The following is a 16,816-nucleotide window of genomic DNA, read 5'->3' on the forward strand; positions in this document are numbered from 1 at the left end:
CCATATATAATTTTTTAAATCATATCATTAATAATAACGATGAAGGAGATTCATTGTTGCTACTGTTCCCGTAAGATACATGTGGCTCACACCACGAAAAGGAGGGGAAAGTCACCACGAAAACGCTCTCTTCACCTCGGAAAAGAGAGAAAATTTTGAAAAACCACCACGAATTGAGAGCGAAAAATGTCAGTATTTTTTGTGCGCTAAATGAGTTGGATAATATTAATAACTCCCTTTTACTGGATTCCTTAAAACTAAGGTATAAACAGAGAAGGTTATCCAAGATTTTCCTTTTTTACATGGTAACTACACGGTAACTACACATTTGCTACATAACAACAAACTTTTTATGGAGTACGAAATGTTGTATACCATAATAGCAACAAAAATATGTAGATCAAAAATCAAATTTTGGAGCAAATATGCTATGGTTGTGCGAGAAAATAAAAATATACATAAAACCCTTAAATAAAATGCTTTAAAATGATTATTATTATTATTATTATCATACGACATTATTGTGACCTCTGGGGCCATTAAGATACTGCTGGAGAAGAACTTCTATGGTTTTCATGGTTAGAAGAAGAACTCCCACAAACTATACAAAGAAATGTCTAAAAATAATAAATAACGAGAAGGAACGTGTGAGTCGGTTCTGGGGAAGCGACTCTACTTATACCCGTACTCAGTCAGTATATACATTTTTGAGCTTATGATTTTTTAGAATTATTGAATTTAAAACAAAAATGTTACATATTGCATTTTTTTGCTACATCTGTTATCTACATCTACTTTGTATATTCTACATCTAAAATGTAGAGCGCTAGAAGACGCTCGCGTTCATAACGAATCAGAGTGTGCGAGAGAAAAAGAGAATGAGTAGCGGGTTTCTTGCAGGAGAAGCCGGGGGGAGGCAACTGAAAATTAATTCTGGCTATAGTTATGATCCGATCTGATTCAGATTCGGCAGTCTGGTAGATATGGTCATTCTCTACGATACTGCGTTACACACATCCACTTTTAGCACAAATACAATATACCCCTTAACTCTTTTTGAGTACGGGTATAAAAATATATCGTCTTGCTAAATTCTGTTGATTTCTCAAAATTTGTTTATTTTCCTTGTCATCAAGCACCGAAATCTGCTGTCACGTCTGCCAATGTGAACGCCTTTTCTGCTTCATTGCGTCTATTCAGATATCGATAGGAATCGGCACCTAGGGTGAAAAAGCTATTAAATTTCAAAAGTGAAATAAAATGAATGACTTATTGATGTATTGACACGAATTTGACACCATTACTAGGGCAATTGAGCTTGTGCCATTTTTTATAAATAATTTGTATTTAAACAATCCTCAAAATTAGATCTGAAGATCAGGGCAAAAACAAAAAAAGTTCAGTTTTGCCCATACAAAATTTTCATAAAAATTTGAAACTTGGAATTTCCCTAAAAAAATAACAATAGAAGAACCACCAGTTAGTTTTTGCACTTCAATTCTTTATAACTCACGGTCTATCAAAGGTTTTTTTTGATTAGTATAGACTCCTGAGTTAAACATATACCCAAATTTTGGCTAACTTGGCCAGGAGCGAATACGTTAACGTATTCAAACGTTAAGCGATTTAAAAAAAAAACTTGGTAGCCTTCGTTTTTGAATGCCTGAACACAACTTTCTAACAAATTTATTCAAATTTTCACTTTCCCCACTCTAATGTACATACATATTGATAGTTTTCCTACATGTTTACATGTTCAATTTCGTTTCGCTAGGTCTTATTTTAAGTAATATCAGATCTGTAGTGTGTATAAAATTTAAAAGTATCTATGCCCAGCATAAGCACTAACGATAACAGCACCTTCAAATGTAATAGAAACCAGCGATAGGTGCGCGCCTAGTGCCAGCGTTGCCATATTACGTATTGCAGCCCTGTGCAACTCATGCCGGCTGTAACGATATTTTGACCAATGGAAAGCTCTCCACCCTGGGATCCACTGGAAGCGAGCGCCAACAAAACTTCCACACGAATACGGTGCATGCGTGGTGGTGTGTGTGAGTGTGCGTGTGTGTGTACAGCGCGCAGGCCAGAGCCGAAAGTGTCGTGGAAGGTGCGCTTCCAACCAGAATTTGGAAGTTTTTTTCCATATTGATTAGTTATGTCGCTTTTGTTGTTTACTCGCCACATTTTTTTAGCCAGTTAATTGTGCTTTCGCAAAACGCGGCCGCAAATCGGCATAAAAATTTGCAAAATCCAAAAACGAAGAAACGAAATAAATCTCAGCAGCTGGCAGCTGGGAGCGTGACCGAAATCGGGAGCAGAGAGCGCCATCAACATTGTCATCGCTATCCAATTGAATCAAATCCAATCCCCAACGACGCAACGGAAGAGTCGCGGCCCAGCGCACAATCCCTCGATGTCCGCGGGTGTGGGAGGCGGAGGGAGCATAACCACAGACCACCATAGCCGTTTGTACTTCCTCAACTCGCCGACGGCGCCGCTCACCGCTCGCGACCCCTTCTTCATCAAGCCGGAGTACCTCAGCTATGAGAGTCCCATGCACCATCTCTACCCCTCGAACCGGGGCCTCATAGAGTACAACAACTACAGCACAACCGCAGCGGCCGCCGCAGCCGCAGCCTCTGCCACAACCTCCGTCTCCGTGTCTGTCGCTGCCACAGCCAGTAGTGGGAGCGGTGCAGGAACCACACCAGGAGCGGGCGCGGGATCCGGTTCGGGTTCGGCGGGGAACAGCGTTGCCAGCGTTGCGGCTGTCCTGAATTTGGAGAACACCTTCCAGCAGCAGCAGCAGCAGGCGGGCAATCCCCACCAGCAACAGCAGCAGCAGCAGCATTCGCAGGAACAGAACGTTGGCGGGCAGCACCAGCAGACGCCGCATCCCCTGCACCATCATCTCTCCACGGGAGTTGTCGTTGTCGGCGGCCCAAGTGGTAACGGTGGTGGTGCTGGTGGGATCCTTGGAGTCGGGCTCGGCGTTGGCGGTGGCCATCTGTCGCAATCGTCGCGCGCCCAAAAGGCGGCCCGTCGGCGCAGCAACGAATCGATCGAGGCCCGTGAGCGCCGCCTGGAACGGAACGCGGCTCGGATGCGGGACAAGCGTTCGAAGGAGTCGGAGGCGGAGTACCGCCTCCGGTTGGCCAAGAATGCCGAGGCGAATCGCGTCCGTCGCCAGAACGAAAACGAAGTACAAAGAACCCTAAGACTGATGAAGAACGCCGCCAGGCAGCGTCTGCGACGGGCCAGCGAGACGTCCGACGAGCGGAAAAAGCGACTGGCGAAGGCGGCGGAGCGGATGCGGGTGGCGAGGGCCAGTGCGCCCAAGGTCATAAAGCCGCCGCTAGCGGATCGGCTTAAGGGCTACTAAAACTACACACCCACACACACACACACACACAGAAACTGAGGTAAACACACACAAATACACACATACGCAGACAGACAGGTCTGGAGAGGATCAGCTGGGGAAGCAGTGCAAGTGCAGTGGGACAAGCTGTGTAAAAGCGGTGCAATCAGTGCACGGCAAACCTTTGGAGCTGGCTCCAGACAAAGAAGAAAACACAGAGAAAGATAAGCAGTGGGAAGGAGAGAGATGGAGAGAGCGGTTGAGCGGATTCAGTGCTGTAGAGGATCATCGGCGTCGTTTTAGACATCTATAAATTATATATATTGTATACATATGTATGTAGAGCGAGAGAAAACCAGGATTAGAAGAGAGACCAGAAACCAGTTGGGAGTCCAAAAGGAAAGTGAGAAAACAGGAGGCGGATGGATGGCAGGATCTGAATATGATATGGAATACGACGGTGGCACATTTACATAGATATAGGGCCGGCAATTTTTTTTTTAAGTTAACATTTAACATGATGAAGTAAAGTAAAAAGTAAAGTATTTTTATAATGCATGCATTATATTCGTACGATATATAAATACATATATACACATACACACATATGTAGCTATGTATACACATAAGCACACAGACACACACGAACATACCCATGCATGCATACATACACATAAATGTATGTGTCACGTCACTCAAAAGCTCACATACTCACACACACACACACACAGACACGCACGAAAAAGCCAGAAGGAGCTTCAACCCTACAATGAAAACATATTAGGGTTCCTCACCTCACTGAACTGTACATAAATATTTGAGAATGGCAATCGGGAAGGATGGATGTCGTCCAAAGGTGGTGCTCAAGAGGCAGGAGGGTAGGGCAGAGGCAACAAGTGTCACCGCCATATTAGTGGTAGGAGTGTCTCCTAAACTTCTAACAGGTGGCGGGGGGAGGCTAAATAATGTTTTGTCATTCAGACTGATATATTGATCGGATCTAGCTGCAATAAGGTAAAGCAATACATTTCAGCTGTGTAAGAATTACCCCCTTTACAATGCAGACGCATTTGTAACGATTAACCGACTAGAGAAACTCTAGTGGAGTCAGTCCCAGTCCCATCATGGCAGTTGTGGCTGGCCTCGTTCACATTGGCACACGGCGACTCTCGTGAGGCACCCTAGCGCTTGAGACGCCATCAGAACAACCAACCCCCATATGTGTGTTGTAGTGTGTAACCATGTAACCCAAAACGGACATTGACGGGCACATAAGGACCGCATATGCATACACACTTGACTGGGGCATATGTGGATACACACAGCTGTACAAATGATCCGTTGCCAGGCATTATGTATAACGCAATTTTTGTTATAGCACGCAATCTTTCCACATTATCCACAAACACACCCTCTCCCACAATCCACACCCAAAAGCCCAAATTCTCAGAAACAAACAAAAATAATGTAAGTTTCCTTTGAACTAAAGGATATTACAGACAAAAAAAAAAAACAAAACAAAAAAACAATGATATATTAACATTATATTATTAATAAAGGTAACAATTAAGTTCTAGTCGAAATTTCAAATTGGTTTTCCTTGTTTTTGTGTCTTAATATTTTTAGCAATTGTTTTATTGTAAACTTAAGATTAAATACATTTTGTTGCGTATTGTAACATGCAATATACATATACACTCAAGAGAACAACACAAACACAGACAACAACAAAAGAGATATGAGAAAACAAAACGAATATACTTGAATAAAATTGAATTCACAATTTTTAAATGTAGCGTTTAGCAATTAACAGCCTGAAAATGCCCCTTGTGGCGGGGTGTTTCATAAAATAATCTTTTATAATGAAATAGGAAATTAAATAAGCATTAGTAGAATCGTATGATTGCGCCACAGTGGTGTGCGATAAGTTAAGCGATTGCGCGCCAATCTATCGATAGCCGTCATCCAATATCTGTACTGTGTTTGGCTGGAATGGAATTGCCAGATCTTCGAATCGACTCTCATATACACATACAGACACGCGCACACACACTCCCATCCGATTGTGGTCATTTTTTAATATGTGTTGTGTTGACGCAGCGCTGCATTTGACTGCGCGTTTTAGCCGGAAATTTTGCGCGTTTTTCGCCCCGTTCCGTTGTTCTTAAACGATCCAAAAGTAAACCAAAAAAGTACCGAGAATTGTTAGCCGTCGCAATGCGAAATGTGGAAAAGAGACGGCCCCTGAATAAAGCCAGTAATCTGCGGCTGAGAGCCCTAGCAGATGTGCAATTTTATAGATGAAATGCCGGATGACAGCCAGCCAATCATCGGCTAGTGAACAACATAACGCTTGAGTTGTTCTTTTATTAACGCAATACCTAAATCAGTGGAAACTAACAGAATACATTTTTGTATTCGAAACACATGCAAAATAGACAGAAAAAATACACACACACGAGTACAGACGCCAGTTGATGGTGTATGCGTGCATGGGAGAGTGTATGTGTGTGTGTGTGTGCGGCTGTACATATACACATAATCATGTGAAAAATCGATTGGAAGTACTGGAAGCCCCACCACTTGGATTGGAAGTCACTGGCAGTCAGCGGCGGCGCCAATTGTCACTCACAATCGAAGAAGAAGAAGAAGCTTCCGCGGCACGCACCAACTAGTACTGAGAAAGAAAGAAAGAAGCGGAAAGAGAAAAACCGAAAAGAGCAAAAATATACCAATTATCGCACAAAAAGGCGCGCGCGCCTAGCTATCATTCACCGTGCAATTACGCAAAATCGGAAGTCGACGCTGGGTGCGAAAGGTGCGCAATCAAGCTATCGCAGACGCAAGTCCGTCTGTCCCCCAAAACTTTATTCCCCCATGAAAGATATATTTTGTATTCTCGTCATATTTGCATGTGCTACAACGATAGATCTTATTGGAAGTAAAGTAAGGAGGAGGACGATCATCGTTTCGAAAGGTATTGCGAATTGATTGACAGGCGGACGAGACAAATGCGCAAAAGAGGTGAAAGAAGCGGAAAGAGAAATCAACAACTGGCTGGCAGAGCGATGAGTAGGAAACCGAGAGAGAGAGAGCGGACGCACACATATTTCTTTATATAACGACAAAAATCGGAAACGACAAACAAAACAAACACAGAGGAAGAAGTAGAGCACAAAAGATATAGATAGATAGAGTGTGAGAGAGATAGAGAAAAAGAGAGCACTCACCAAGTTACGGCCGTTAGATGAGGCATCTCAGGAGCAGTCGCGAGAAGATCAAACCGAAATCAAAATCCAAGTCCAAATACATTTGCCAGGAGCCGCACCATCAAAAGCACTGTTGACTAGGGAGACGACAATTTCGATTGTTGTTCCGGCTTTGACCAATAATGGAACCAGATCCCAATGGGATAAAAATAGAGCCCACACTTGACCATCACCAACAGCAGCAGCAGCATCCCCAGCAGCAGCAGCAGTACGCCACCCATGTGCTGGCTATCAATGGACCCAATGCACGTCTACTCATTGAGCATCCCTCAGCGCTGTTGGTACCCCTCTCCACCCATCACCAGCAACAGCTCCAGCAGCAGCAGCAGCAGCAACAGCAGCAACAAGTTCAGCAGCAACAGCATCATCAGCAGCACCAGTTCCAACAACAGCAGCAGCATCATCTCCAGCAGCAGCAGGATCAGCTGCAGTTCCAGCACCAGCAGCTGCAGCTCAGTTTACCCGCCGCCTACACACACCAGCAACCCCTGTCATTGAAGCAGCAGCCGCCGCCCACGCCGTTAGGGCCCACGTCAAGCGTCAGTGCCAGCTCCGCCTCAATCACCGGAACGTCGACGCATCAACAGCGCTGGAACGAGAGCCCCGAGGCCCGCCAGCGCCGCCTGGCCAGAAATGCTGAGAGAATGCGCGAGCGACGACAGCGAGAGAGCGAAGACGAGTACCGGAAGCGGCTGCTGCGCAATGCGGAGGCGAACCGGCAGAGGCGCCAGAACGAGTCGGAGATTGAACGGGCGATGCGGTTGGTAAGAAATGCGGCGCGACAGAGGCTGCGCCGGGCCATGGAGTCCCCCGATCAGCGGTCGAAGCGACTGTCCAAGCTGGCCGAGCGGATGCGCATGTACAGGGCCAGCGAGTCGTCCGACCAGCGGAAACTGCGGCTGGCCGAGATGGCGGCACGGGCGCGCCAGCGGATCGCCAACGAGTCAACGGAGGAGCGCAAGGAAAGACTGAGAAAGCTGAACGACTACGCCAAAAAGGTCAGAGAAAAGAAAAAGATATTGAAGCATGTGCACGGTGCCGTGTCGTCGGTGGTGGTTACGACGACGTCCTCCTCATCGTCAACGGCAACGACGACCGCCCAGCAGCAGCAGCAACAACAACAGCAGCAACAGCAGGTGTTGGCTGTTGCAGCAGCAGCAGCAGCCGCCGCAGCGGCGGCAGCCAATTGTAATAATGAACATAATATTAATTTAAACCAGGCAAACGTTACGACGGTATCCGCCCCTCAGGCATCGAGCACGCCCGCACCCGGCACTGGAGCAGGACCCGGAAGCAGTGCCAGCACGCCCCAGGCTGTCGGCGAGGACCTGCAGCAGATGCAGCACTCGATCTCGGCCATCACCTATGAGGCGTTCAACGGCCAGGGCATGTTCATCGCCCATGGCATCGCTCGTCCGCCCATGCAACTCAAGCAGGAGCCTCAAACCCCCCAACAGCAGCAACAGCAGCTCCAACAGCAGGCGCAGCAGCAACAGCTCCAACAGCAGCAGCAGGTGCAGCAGCGGTACGCCATTGCCGGCCAGCAGCAACAGCAGGTGACGGCCACTCTTTTGGAGAGTGGCGGCGATCAGGGCAGCATATTCGTTCAGCAGATCTACGGCGAGGACCCGGGCAAGGGACCCAAGCTGTTGCAGGCGCACGTACCGCACTTCAGCATTGCTTCCGGTCCGTTGGAACTGTATCCGCACAAGTACGCCAAGAAGCAGGAACTTCAGGTGCGTATGCAGCAGCCATAGCAGAGATCGGGTAGATCGATACCGTCGTCGATAGCTCCCCCCACACACACCGCAGCACAGACCACAAGCAACAGTCAAAGATCGAATTCAAAATTGAATTCGAGTTCAAGCTCGAGCTCAATGCACACAGACTGAATTGAATACACGACAGACAGACAGACAGACCGAGAAAGACAGACAGTCGGACGGGCAGAGCTGCTGCAGGAGTCAGAGTTGCTTTTTTTTGTTCCTTAACGGGAATGGGAATGGGCCATCCGACCCAACGCCCATTTCAACCCTCGCCAAATTTGACACGTTTTTTTCGTTTTGTTAATGTTTTTTAACTGTTGTTGGTTACTTGTTCTGGTCATTTTTGTTCGCTTTCACCTCACACACAGGCACACAAACATAAACTCTGACCGGTGGGAGCGGGGTTGTAAGAACAGTCTAAAATTAATTAATTAACAATTTAGAGTGTAGATAATGTAGAAGAGATGTAATGAAAATGGAAACAAATCAAGAAACTTTTACCAACAAGAACCAAATCTAAAAAAAGTGTCTTTTAATTCGATTTTGAATTTCCACGAAGGAAACGAAAGAAATGCAGGATAAATGTCCTTTAGTGGCTTTTCTAACAGTTGTTCTCTCCCGCTGCTCGACGGGTGTTCGCGCGTGTTTATGTGTGTGTGTGTGTGTGTGTGCGTCTGTGTGTTCGCGTTGCTTCATCGTCGCCAATATCATTACCATCTCTCTCTCATTCATTCAACTTTACCAAGCAGTGATCAAGGCAGCTGATCTAACCTCACTTTCTATCTCTTTTTCTCTCTCTCTCTCTCCGTTTATTGTCCCCCTTGGACCGACAATCATACGAAAATTGACAGTCGGCCAATGGCAACAATGCACCACCTGGAACGGTAACGGTGTCCTCCACAGGAGCGAGCGGGACCAGCGAGAACAGCGGGTCTGTTAGTCTGGGACAAAATGAGGCCAAGGTAATCATGACCACCAGCGGGGGCGACCAGCAGCAGAAGGTCCTCAAGTCGGCGGGACAAGCAACGCCCCTCTACAACCAGTTCCCCTACCTGGCCACCTTTCCAAGTAATACCAATACAGCCAGCACCACCGTGACGACGTCGAACGTGAGCGCGGCCGGGGTTGGGGCTGTGTCAACGGGGGGAGCCGGTGGGACCACCACCACAACCGCCTACTACCCCATGTACCACAATGGCTTCCAGCTGGGAATCGGGCCAAGCGCAGTGCCGCCGCCCTTCACCCCGGTCCACTTTGCCAGTGCCAGCGGCGGGAGCAGTCCCACTTCGACGGGCCAGTACAACATTCTCACGGCGACCTCCACCAACCCCACGCTGACCGTCACAAGCCTGGGCCATCAGCAGCAGCAACCCCAGCAGTCGCAGGAGCAGATCGTGGCGACGGTTGGTCGCGGAAGGCCGAGAAAGAACGTAATGGTGAGCCACTCGGGCGGCGAGGAGCAGCTGAAGGTAAACACAATGCTGGAGCAGGAGCTAAACCAGATGCTCGCCGTCCCCCAGTTGAGCACCACTCCAAGGCGGGGCCGGCCCCTCTCCCAGCCAACGCAACAGCAGGATCTTGGAGGGTCACTGCCCCACATACATGTACATTCCACGGCAGACGGGGACAACAGGTCGCCGGGCACGCCACGACGCAGTGGCCCCAACAAGTACGAGACAGAGGATGAGAAGCGCCTACGCCTGGACAAGATGGCAGCCCACCAGCGGGCAGTGCGGGCGAACGAGACGCCAGAACAGCGCGCCGTGCGACTGCAGAAATTGAGCGAGCGGGCACGCTTGAAGCGCGCCCAGATTCGGGCCACTGAAAATAACGATGAGCGCAAGGAGCGGCTCTCCAAACAGGCCGAATACGCTCGGATGCGACGCATGCGCAGCCACACGCCGCGCAGCAGCTCTGCCAGCGGCGAGTTCCGTGCCAAGACGGAGGAGGAGACCTCGGAACAACTCTATGAGACGGATGACGGAGTAGGCGTTGGGTCCGGCGACAGTTTCGTGACGGTGGTCAAGTCGGACTCGCAGCTGGACGGAGATGGCTCCAACGACGAACTTGCGACCCTTCAGCTGCAGCAGCACGAGATCCAGCAGATTGCCGGCAACCTACAGCAGCACAATCCCCATCATGAGGCCATCGTTCTCAATCAGCAGCACCGCCTGGTGACCCTCGGCCAGCACCAGCAAGGCTACAGCAAGCTGCAGACTGTTAAGGATTATGCCGCTGCCAGCGGCGGTGCAGGAGTGACAGTAGGAGGTTCTGGTCCCGGTGGTGGATCCAATGCTGGCGGTGGTGGTGGCAATGGCACCGGGGCACCCGAGAACAACGACATGCTGAAGATACTCGAGCCGATCATCGTGATGAAGACCAAATGAGAGTCGAGAAGGCGCCACAGTCGCGCCATGAATCGCTAGAGAAGCGATCGATCCAAGCGGTATGCAGTGGCGTAGAGAGGTTGAATGAGGTGCGGTGGACCCGGCCATCCAAGCTAGGGTTCGCTTAACCTGTCGATCGCTACGTCCATGGGGCTCCGCAAGACGGAGATGTCCGTGCGAAACAGTGTCTATAGCTAGGAATAAGAGTGTTTTTTTTTCGTTGTGGAATTTTGTGTTTGTCCGTGTAAAAAGTGGAAGGGACTGACAAGACGAGCGGATATGTATATGTTTACCCAAGGATGCTTGGTTTTGGTTAAAGCATAAACCACAATTACCAATCACCCGCAACCCCTATCTCAATCAAAAGGAAACTGACGCCCCCGAAAGCAGAGCAGATGTGGAGAGGAATTCAATCTCCTCAGGATATTTAATCATCGTGGGAGGGAGCAGCGCGCCCTGCAGTGCACTCACGACTAGACTATCGTACAGAGAAAAGGTGCTGCACGAGCCCAGGGCACAGCTAAATGTGAAGAGAGATCAACTAATCCTAATCCAGATTATGTAGCGCGTAACCAGATCACTAAGTAGATGTATGTATTAATTATTAATTTTTTAAATTAGCAAAAAATACAAATAAATCTAATAAGAAATGCAAATTTTTGAAGTGCTGGGTGTATGGGGTCTATCGATAGCCGTCACAAAATCGAAATCGATTCGAACTCTTTGCCAGCTCTAAAAATGGCCAGGTTCAAAACATTGCACAGCGTGGACACAGAATATTCAGCCGATTCGGTGGAGTGGTGTGCCCAGGATGATCAGCATGCCCACTACTTTGCCTGCGGAACCTACCAGCTGGTTCAAATGGAGGACGACGAAGCCACCACCAAGGACCGCCCACGCAAGGGACGCGTTTACCTCTACCACTTTGAGGCAGGGAGTGGAGCACTGGAGCGTCTGCAGAGCATTGAGACGGCGGCCATACTGGACATGAAGTGGCTACCAGCATGGAGCAGCGACAGTGGCCCACTTCTGGCCACAGCCAACGCCTTGGGAGAGGTAGAAATCTACGAACTGCTGGCGAATGAAAAGCAGCTGCAAAGACGCACGTGCCTAGGTGTGACGGCTGCAGAGTCAACTGCTGAGGCTCCCACTGGCTCTGGCCCTGGACTGGCAGCGTGATGGAGATGCAGTGCAGCTAGTAGTCTCAGACTCGAAAGGAAACATTAACCTTTTGCGCTACACCCCGCAGGGAAAGCTGTTCGTCCTGAGCGCATGGAATGCGCACGGCTTTGAAGCCTGGACCTGTGCGCTTGACCGCTGGACACCGCATCGCGTGTACAGTGGTGGCGACGATTGCCTCCTCCTGGCCCATGATTTGCGCACGGAACAGCGTGTGTGGACGAATAGGGCGCACCAGGCAGGCGTTACTTGCCTACTTAGCCATCCGCAGCACGAGCACCACCTACTCACGGGCAGCTATGACGAGCAGCTGCGTCTCTTCGACACGCGCGCCATGAAACGCTCGCTGGCCGAAGTGAATCTGGGGGGTGGCATCTGGCGCCTCAAGCCGCATCCCAATCGACAGGATGTCATCCTGGCCGCCTGCATGTACAAGAACTTTAGCGTCGTTCGACTCGATCTGAAGGATTCGGCAATAACGGTGCTTGGCACATACGACGAACATTCGAGCATTTGTTATGGCGCCGACTGGGATCCAAGTTTGCCCGAAGACGATGGACTAATGCACATGGCTACCTGCTCTTTCTATGACCACAAAATGTGCGTTAGCAGCGTTCATCTTGACACTTAAAACAATAAATGTAAATTATGTTCATATTTCGATAATTTCAAGCCTACCGAATCAGGGATGATATTCGTATGGAAACGATAAAAATTTCGCTCAACCGAAAATTTATCAGCAGTACCTCCCTAAGCCTAGTACTCAGATCAGCTAAATTATGTTTTTTATCTCCTTATAAATAAAAAAAAATGAGTACCGGGTATAAAATTAAGCAAGCTAGAAATTCCAGACTGAATTCCAAAATCGATTAACATCTTTTCAGTTGGTGAACAAAAAAGAACTATTATCGTGAACTGAATAACAGTTCGTTCACTCCTATGAATAGTTCTTTTTGGGTGTTCGTTCATGATCGACCAACACAATTGCCGATTCAAAATGAAAGACATCAACACAAAATCGCTGAAGCAAGAGCTAAACAGAATCCAGGGGGCTCACAAGCATATTATAAAATTCGTGAACGATACCAATGAGAACATCGAACAGGTCAAGTCCTGGCCAGAGTCATCCACAGCCTTCAACGAGCGCACATTGAAGCTGATCAAAGACCACCAGGAAGCCCAGCTGGAAGAGCAAGCGCTCCAAATGCGCATACAGTTTTTGGGTAGGTTACAAGCAAAAAAAGTTCACATAAACCCCTTACAATATTAGCCGTCTGATCTTCAGGTAAAGAGAAACATGTGGGGGACGCCTTCGCCTGCATAGTGCAGAACCTCGATAATCTTGGCTGCACATTAATGCCCATACTCGACGCCAACTCGAAGACTTTCTACAAATTCGATTTTGACGGCAAGCAATCTGTGACAGTTCAGTGCAACGGCGGTCATATCAACCTCATCGACATGAGCCCGCGTCGAGAGAACTATGCCGAGATAAAGATGTTCCTGGACCAAAGCCAGGACCTGATGGGCCTGATCACCAGCTTGGGGACAGACGTCCAATAGAGGGGATTATGGGCGTGCGGTTAATTTCGAATTGTTTATAAATACATATGTAAAATATAGGTATCACACGCTTTTCCATTTGATTTTCTCAGAGTAACAAGTAAACGAAACATCTGCATACGCGGGGGCCTACGGGGCCACCACGTTCTGGATCCAGTTGAGGGCGCCGCGAACGCGACGCAGGCGAGCGCGCGCCAGGAAGCTGCAGATCAGCAGATATTCCACGTAGGCTCTTCGTCCGCCCGTGCTGGCTCCGATGATGCCTCCGTCCATCTTCATGTTTCCGGTGCCCAGGTGGAGGGGGGGGCGTCCCTCACACATTATCTTCGTGGTGAGCGAGAGCAGCCATTGAAGGATCTGCATGAGACAAGAATTACCGATACAATGTTATTATCGGTATTTGATTGAGTGATTAAGCAAGAGACTGAGGCAGACTCACCTCGGAGCTGTTGGGCATGCCGCCTGCCTTGAGCCAGTTCGAGGGCGCCCAGAGGAAGAGTTGGACCACGTTGGCTGCAATGTCCGGACTGACACGCTTGGACGGGTTGGGATTGAGGATGTTGTAGACCAGATGCTGCAGCAGCGGCGGGCACGAATCGGTCATGGGCGGCAGCTGCTCTTGCTTGTAGTCGCTGTTCCGTAGCGAGTACGTGAGCTCTCCGCGCTCGTGGGCGAGGCCTCCGCTGCTTGAGTAAAAGGGATTGCGCATACCGAATATCTCGTAGGCCAGGGCACCACAGGCCCACAGGTCGGCCTTGCCATAGTTTAGCACCGCAAACGGACCCGGCATCGTGTTAAAAATCTCTGGCGCCATTAATGCAGCATTGCCGCCCTTGTCGACGTCGTGAGAAACATAAGGCAGCCTTAGGCCATGGACCTTGTCCGCCAAGCAGCAGCCAAAGTCGGATAGAACCAGCACGGGCGACTCGTCATCTTGGAGCTCGATAAGCACATTGTCGGACTTTAGATCGCGATGGGCCACCCCGTGGCGGCTGAGGTGGGTGACAGCCTCCAGCATTTGCGCCAGCAACAGGATGCGAGTGCGTGTGCTCAATTCCTGGTTATCGAGCAGGCCGCGCAGGCTGTGGTCGTAGCGCTTCATAAGCAAATACAGAGACATATTCCGGCCATAGCCCTGTGGATTGATCCGTTGAGGCTGGGCGATCGGGTAGAGCAGATGACCGTCGGGAAAGTTGCGCACCTCGTCGCAGAAGAAGCCGAACATGCACACGATATTCGGGTGCGGTGGCAGCACAAGGGTCTGGTTCTGCAGCAGGCGCTCCCACTCCTCGGCTGCCGTGTTCATTTGGCGTTGGCGGGCCGGTACCGTCTCCTTGTACATGGCGCGCAGTATAGACAGGGCGTTGCTCTGGATGTCGTAGTTGAACATCATCTTGAGGGCCAGGGGATAGGTGTCGATGGAGCTTTCCAGTTTGGTATCCACCAGTGGGTTCTGTTCGGGCAACATATTAAAATAATTCAATGCAGGTCAGACACGAGATATTTTCATCGGGCTTTACCATATTGTAGGCAGTGGACAAGCCTGCAGGCTGGGATTGATCCTCTGGGACGGACTCGCGCTCCTGTTCTCGCTTCAGAGCGCCCACAAAATCGGTCGCCGCCGAGGGCTGGCTATAGTTCAAGATGTTGTCCACAGAGCCGCCAAAATTATGCACAAACCGGGACATATTCTGCAGCGGCGACATCATCTCATGACGCCAGGCAGTCGACGCATTTGCTGCAGAATGCACAGATGTAATTGGGGGCACTTCAGGATTGCCACGATCTGAGGCAGGTGTACTTTGGCCCTTCTTGAAGTTAGCCGCGTAGACAACTGCCGCACAGCCTTTGGCTATGGGCGATCCTACTTCGAGGTCGTCGATAGTGAAGTTGCTGTTGAGGGTCTCAGAGATATCGTCCTTGTTCCATGCGGTCTGCAGGCGGCTAGCAGCCTCGCGTATCTCCCAACAAACGCCCTCGAGCTCATCTTCCTTGCTGAGAACCCCCGATCCGGTAGCGAGGCTCACTCCAATTAGAGCAAAGAAAGGAGCCGAGTCGCCATAGAATAGTTTACGTGTGGCCCGCTGGCGGAGCTCCTCGGAGTAGTTAGTGGTCACGCGACTCAATATGTTGTCGATGAAGAGCTTGCGTGCATGCTGCCCGATGCGAAACAGCCCACTCCCACCGGGAGGGACGCCATTGCGGGGCAAGACACTGGCCGGCGGTGGTGCTGACCTGGCTACCTGCTGTGGTGCGTTCTGCAGGAGCGGATAAAATGGGTTACCATGAATGCAAGTTCGCTTTGTACTCCTGGACTTACCCGAGCTACATTGGCGGCGGAGGATGGTAGGGGAAAGCCTCGCTTGCTGCGTGTTTTCAAAGGGTTTGGTTCCAAAATGTTGGCGTGTATATCACGGTGACAATAGCTGCGCAGAATGTAGCGACCATGTTTGATCAGTCGCACTGTCAACAGTCTCACAGACATTTTTCCCTACGGCCGGATTACTGCCTGCGAACAGCAATGGATGAGATCGGTTGAACATTGAATTCCCACCGGTATGAGCTCACCTTTTATTTTATTTTACGCCTGCGGGGGCGTCCGTCTCTGTGTTTGTCGCCTCGCACCACGCACCTGCCCTTCTCAATTTAATTTATTAAGGGTACGATGGTAACGCAATGTTGCTCATATATGTAGGTTGAGGGTGCGTGTGATCGATATCGCTCGCCTGCAAACAGCTGCTGCAGTCTGGAGTGTGTGTGTGTTTTATATTTTTGCGTCGTAAAATTAACCATGAACCAATTGCAATACCGAAAAAAAGGTTGGAAAAGGTAATCAACTTGGTGGCGAAACGAAGCTTTCAAATTTTCTTATGGTGTGGTGCTAGATAGAATTTTCTTTTTAGTTCGACTGTAAATTTTCAAATCCCCTTGCCTGCCTGAAATATCTGTTGTCTGTTGTTATGCCTACTAGAATCACCGCACTCTGACTCTGGTCTGTTCGAAAGCAAATACAACGTACATATGTACATAGTCAAAGCCAAAATTTCCTAATACATCGATATTGTCGTTAGATAATCGAGTACAGACCTAGACTCACTGAATCGGTGCACTGGGTGAAAAAACGTTGCTGACAATGATGAAGACACAGGTTGTTTTTATATTTTCGGATTCTCCCGGATTTGGGTTCTCTTCGAAGCAATAATATTGCGATAGGGACAAAGAAAAACTCACAAACACAAATACAGCTGTCGCTGGCAGTACCAGGGCTGCAATATCTATCGACAATGA

At 49.2% G+C, this 16,816-nt stretch overlaps 5 protein-coding genes across 6 annotated transcripts; 4 read left to right on the forward strand and 1 right to left on the reverse strand.

Moving 5' to 3' along the window:
- Window positions 1-2,079: 2,079 nt before the first annotated feature.
- On the forward strand, window positions 2,080-5,075 carry LOC111071857 (probable serine/threonine-protein kinase mps1). Its single transcript, XM_022363392.2, has one exon. The coding sequence runs from the start codon at window positions 2,417-2,419 to the stop codon at window positions 3,383-3,385; it is 969 nt and encodes a 322-aa protein (XP_022219084.1). The 5' UTR covers window positions 2,080-2,416; the 3' UTR covers window positions 3,386-5,075.
- Window positions 5,076-5,430: 355 nt separating this feature from the next.
- LOC111071852 (histone-lysine N-methyltransferase 2D) lies at window positions 5,431-11,439 on the forward strand. Of its 2 annotated transcripts, none has more exons than XM_022363384.2 (3): window positions 5,431-6,182; window positions 6,294-8,369; window positions 9,251-11,439. In XM_022363384.2, the coding sequence occupies exons 2-3, from the start codon at window positions 6,756-6,758 to the stop codon at window positions 10,784-10,786; spliced, it is 3,150 nt and encodes a 1,049-aa protein (XP_022219076.1). In that variant the 5' UTR covers window positions 5,431-6,182; window positions 6,294-6,755; the 3' UTR covers window positions 10,787-11,439. The 2 variants fall into 2 exon arrangements, with proteins under 2 accessions (XP_022219076.1, XP_022219078.1); XM_022363386.2 differs by having other exon boundaries at window positions 5,432-7,631; window positions 7,854-8,369.
- A 51-nt stretch (window positions 11,440-11,490) lies between these two features.
- LOC111071856 (diphthine methyltransferase) lies at window positions 11,491-12,622 on the forward strand. The gene is given in 2 exon segments (XM_022363391.2): window positions 11,491-11,932; window positions 11,934-12,622. Coding segments are annotated over 2 exon segments (1,071 nt in total). The 5' UTR covers window positions 11,491-11,524; the 3' UTR covers window positions 12,597-12,622.
- A 289-nt stretch (window positions 12,623-12,911) lies between these two features.
- Window positions 12,912-13,600, forward strand: LOC111071858. Its single transcript, XM_022363393.1, has 2 exons — window positions 12,912-13,188; window positions 13,251-13,600. Exons 1-2 carry the CDS (start codon window positions 12,933-12,935, stop codon window positions 13,526-13,528), a joined length of 534 nt encoding a protein of 177 aa, XP_022219085.1. The 5' UTR covers window positions 12,912-12,932; the 3' UTR covers window positions 13,529-13,600.
- On the reverse strand, window positions 13,547-16,752 carry LOC111071853. Its single transcript, XM_022363387.2, has 6 exons — window positions 16,616-16,752; window positions 16,097-16,274; window positions 15,849-16,037; window positions 15,049-15,786; window positions 13,968-14,981; window positions 13,547-13,885 (listed from the first exon to the last, which is right to left on the reverse strand). The coding sequence occupies exons 3-6, from the start codon at window positions 16,011-16,013 to the stop codon at window positions 13,658-13,660; spliced, it is 2,145 nt and encodes a 714-aa protein (XP_022219079.1). The 5' UTR covers window positions 16,014-16,037; window positions 16,097-16,274; window positions 16,616-16,752; the 3' UTR covers window positions 13,547-13,657.
- Between the last annotated feature and the right edge of the window lie 64 nt (window positions 16,753-16,816).

This window comes from Drosophila obscura, unplaced genomic scaffold (assembly GCF_018151105.1).
Source record: "Drosophila obscura isolate BZ-5 IFL unplaced genomic scaffold, ASM1815110v1 contig_96, whole genome shotgun sequence".
Taxonomy (NCBI): domain Eukaryota; kingdom Metazoa; phylum Arthropoda; class Insecta; order Diptera; family Drosophilidae; genus Drosophila; species Drosophila obscura.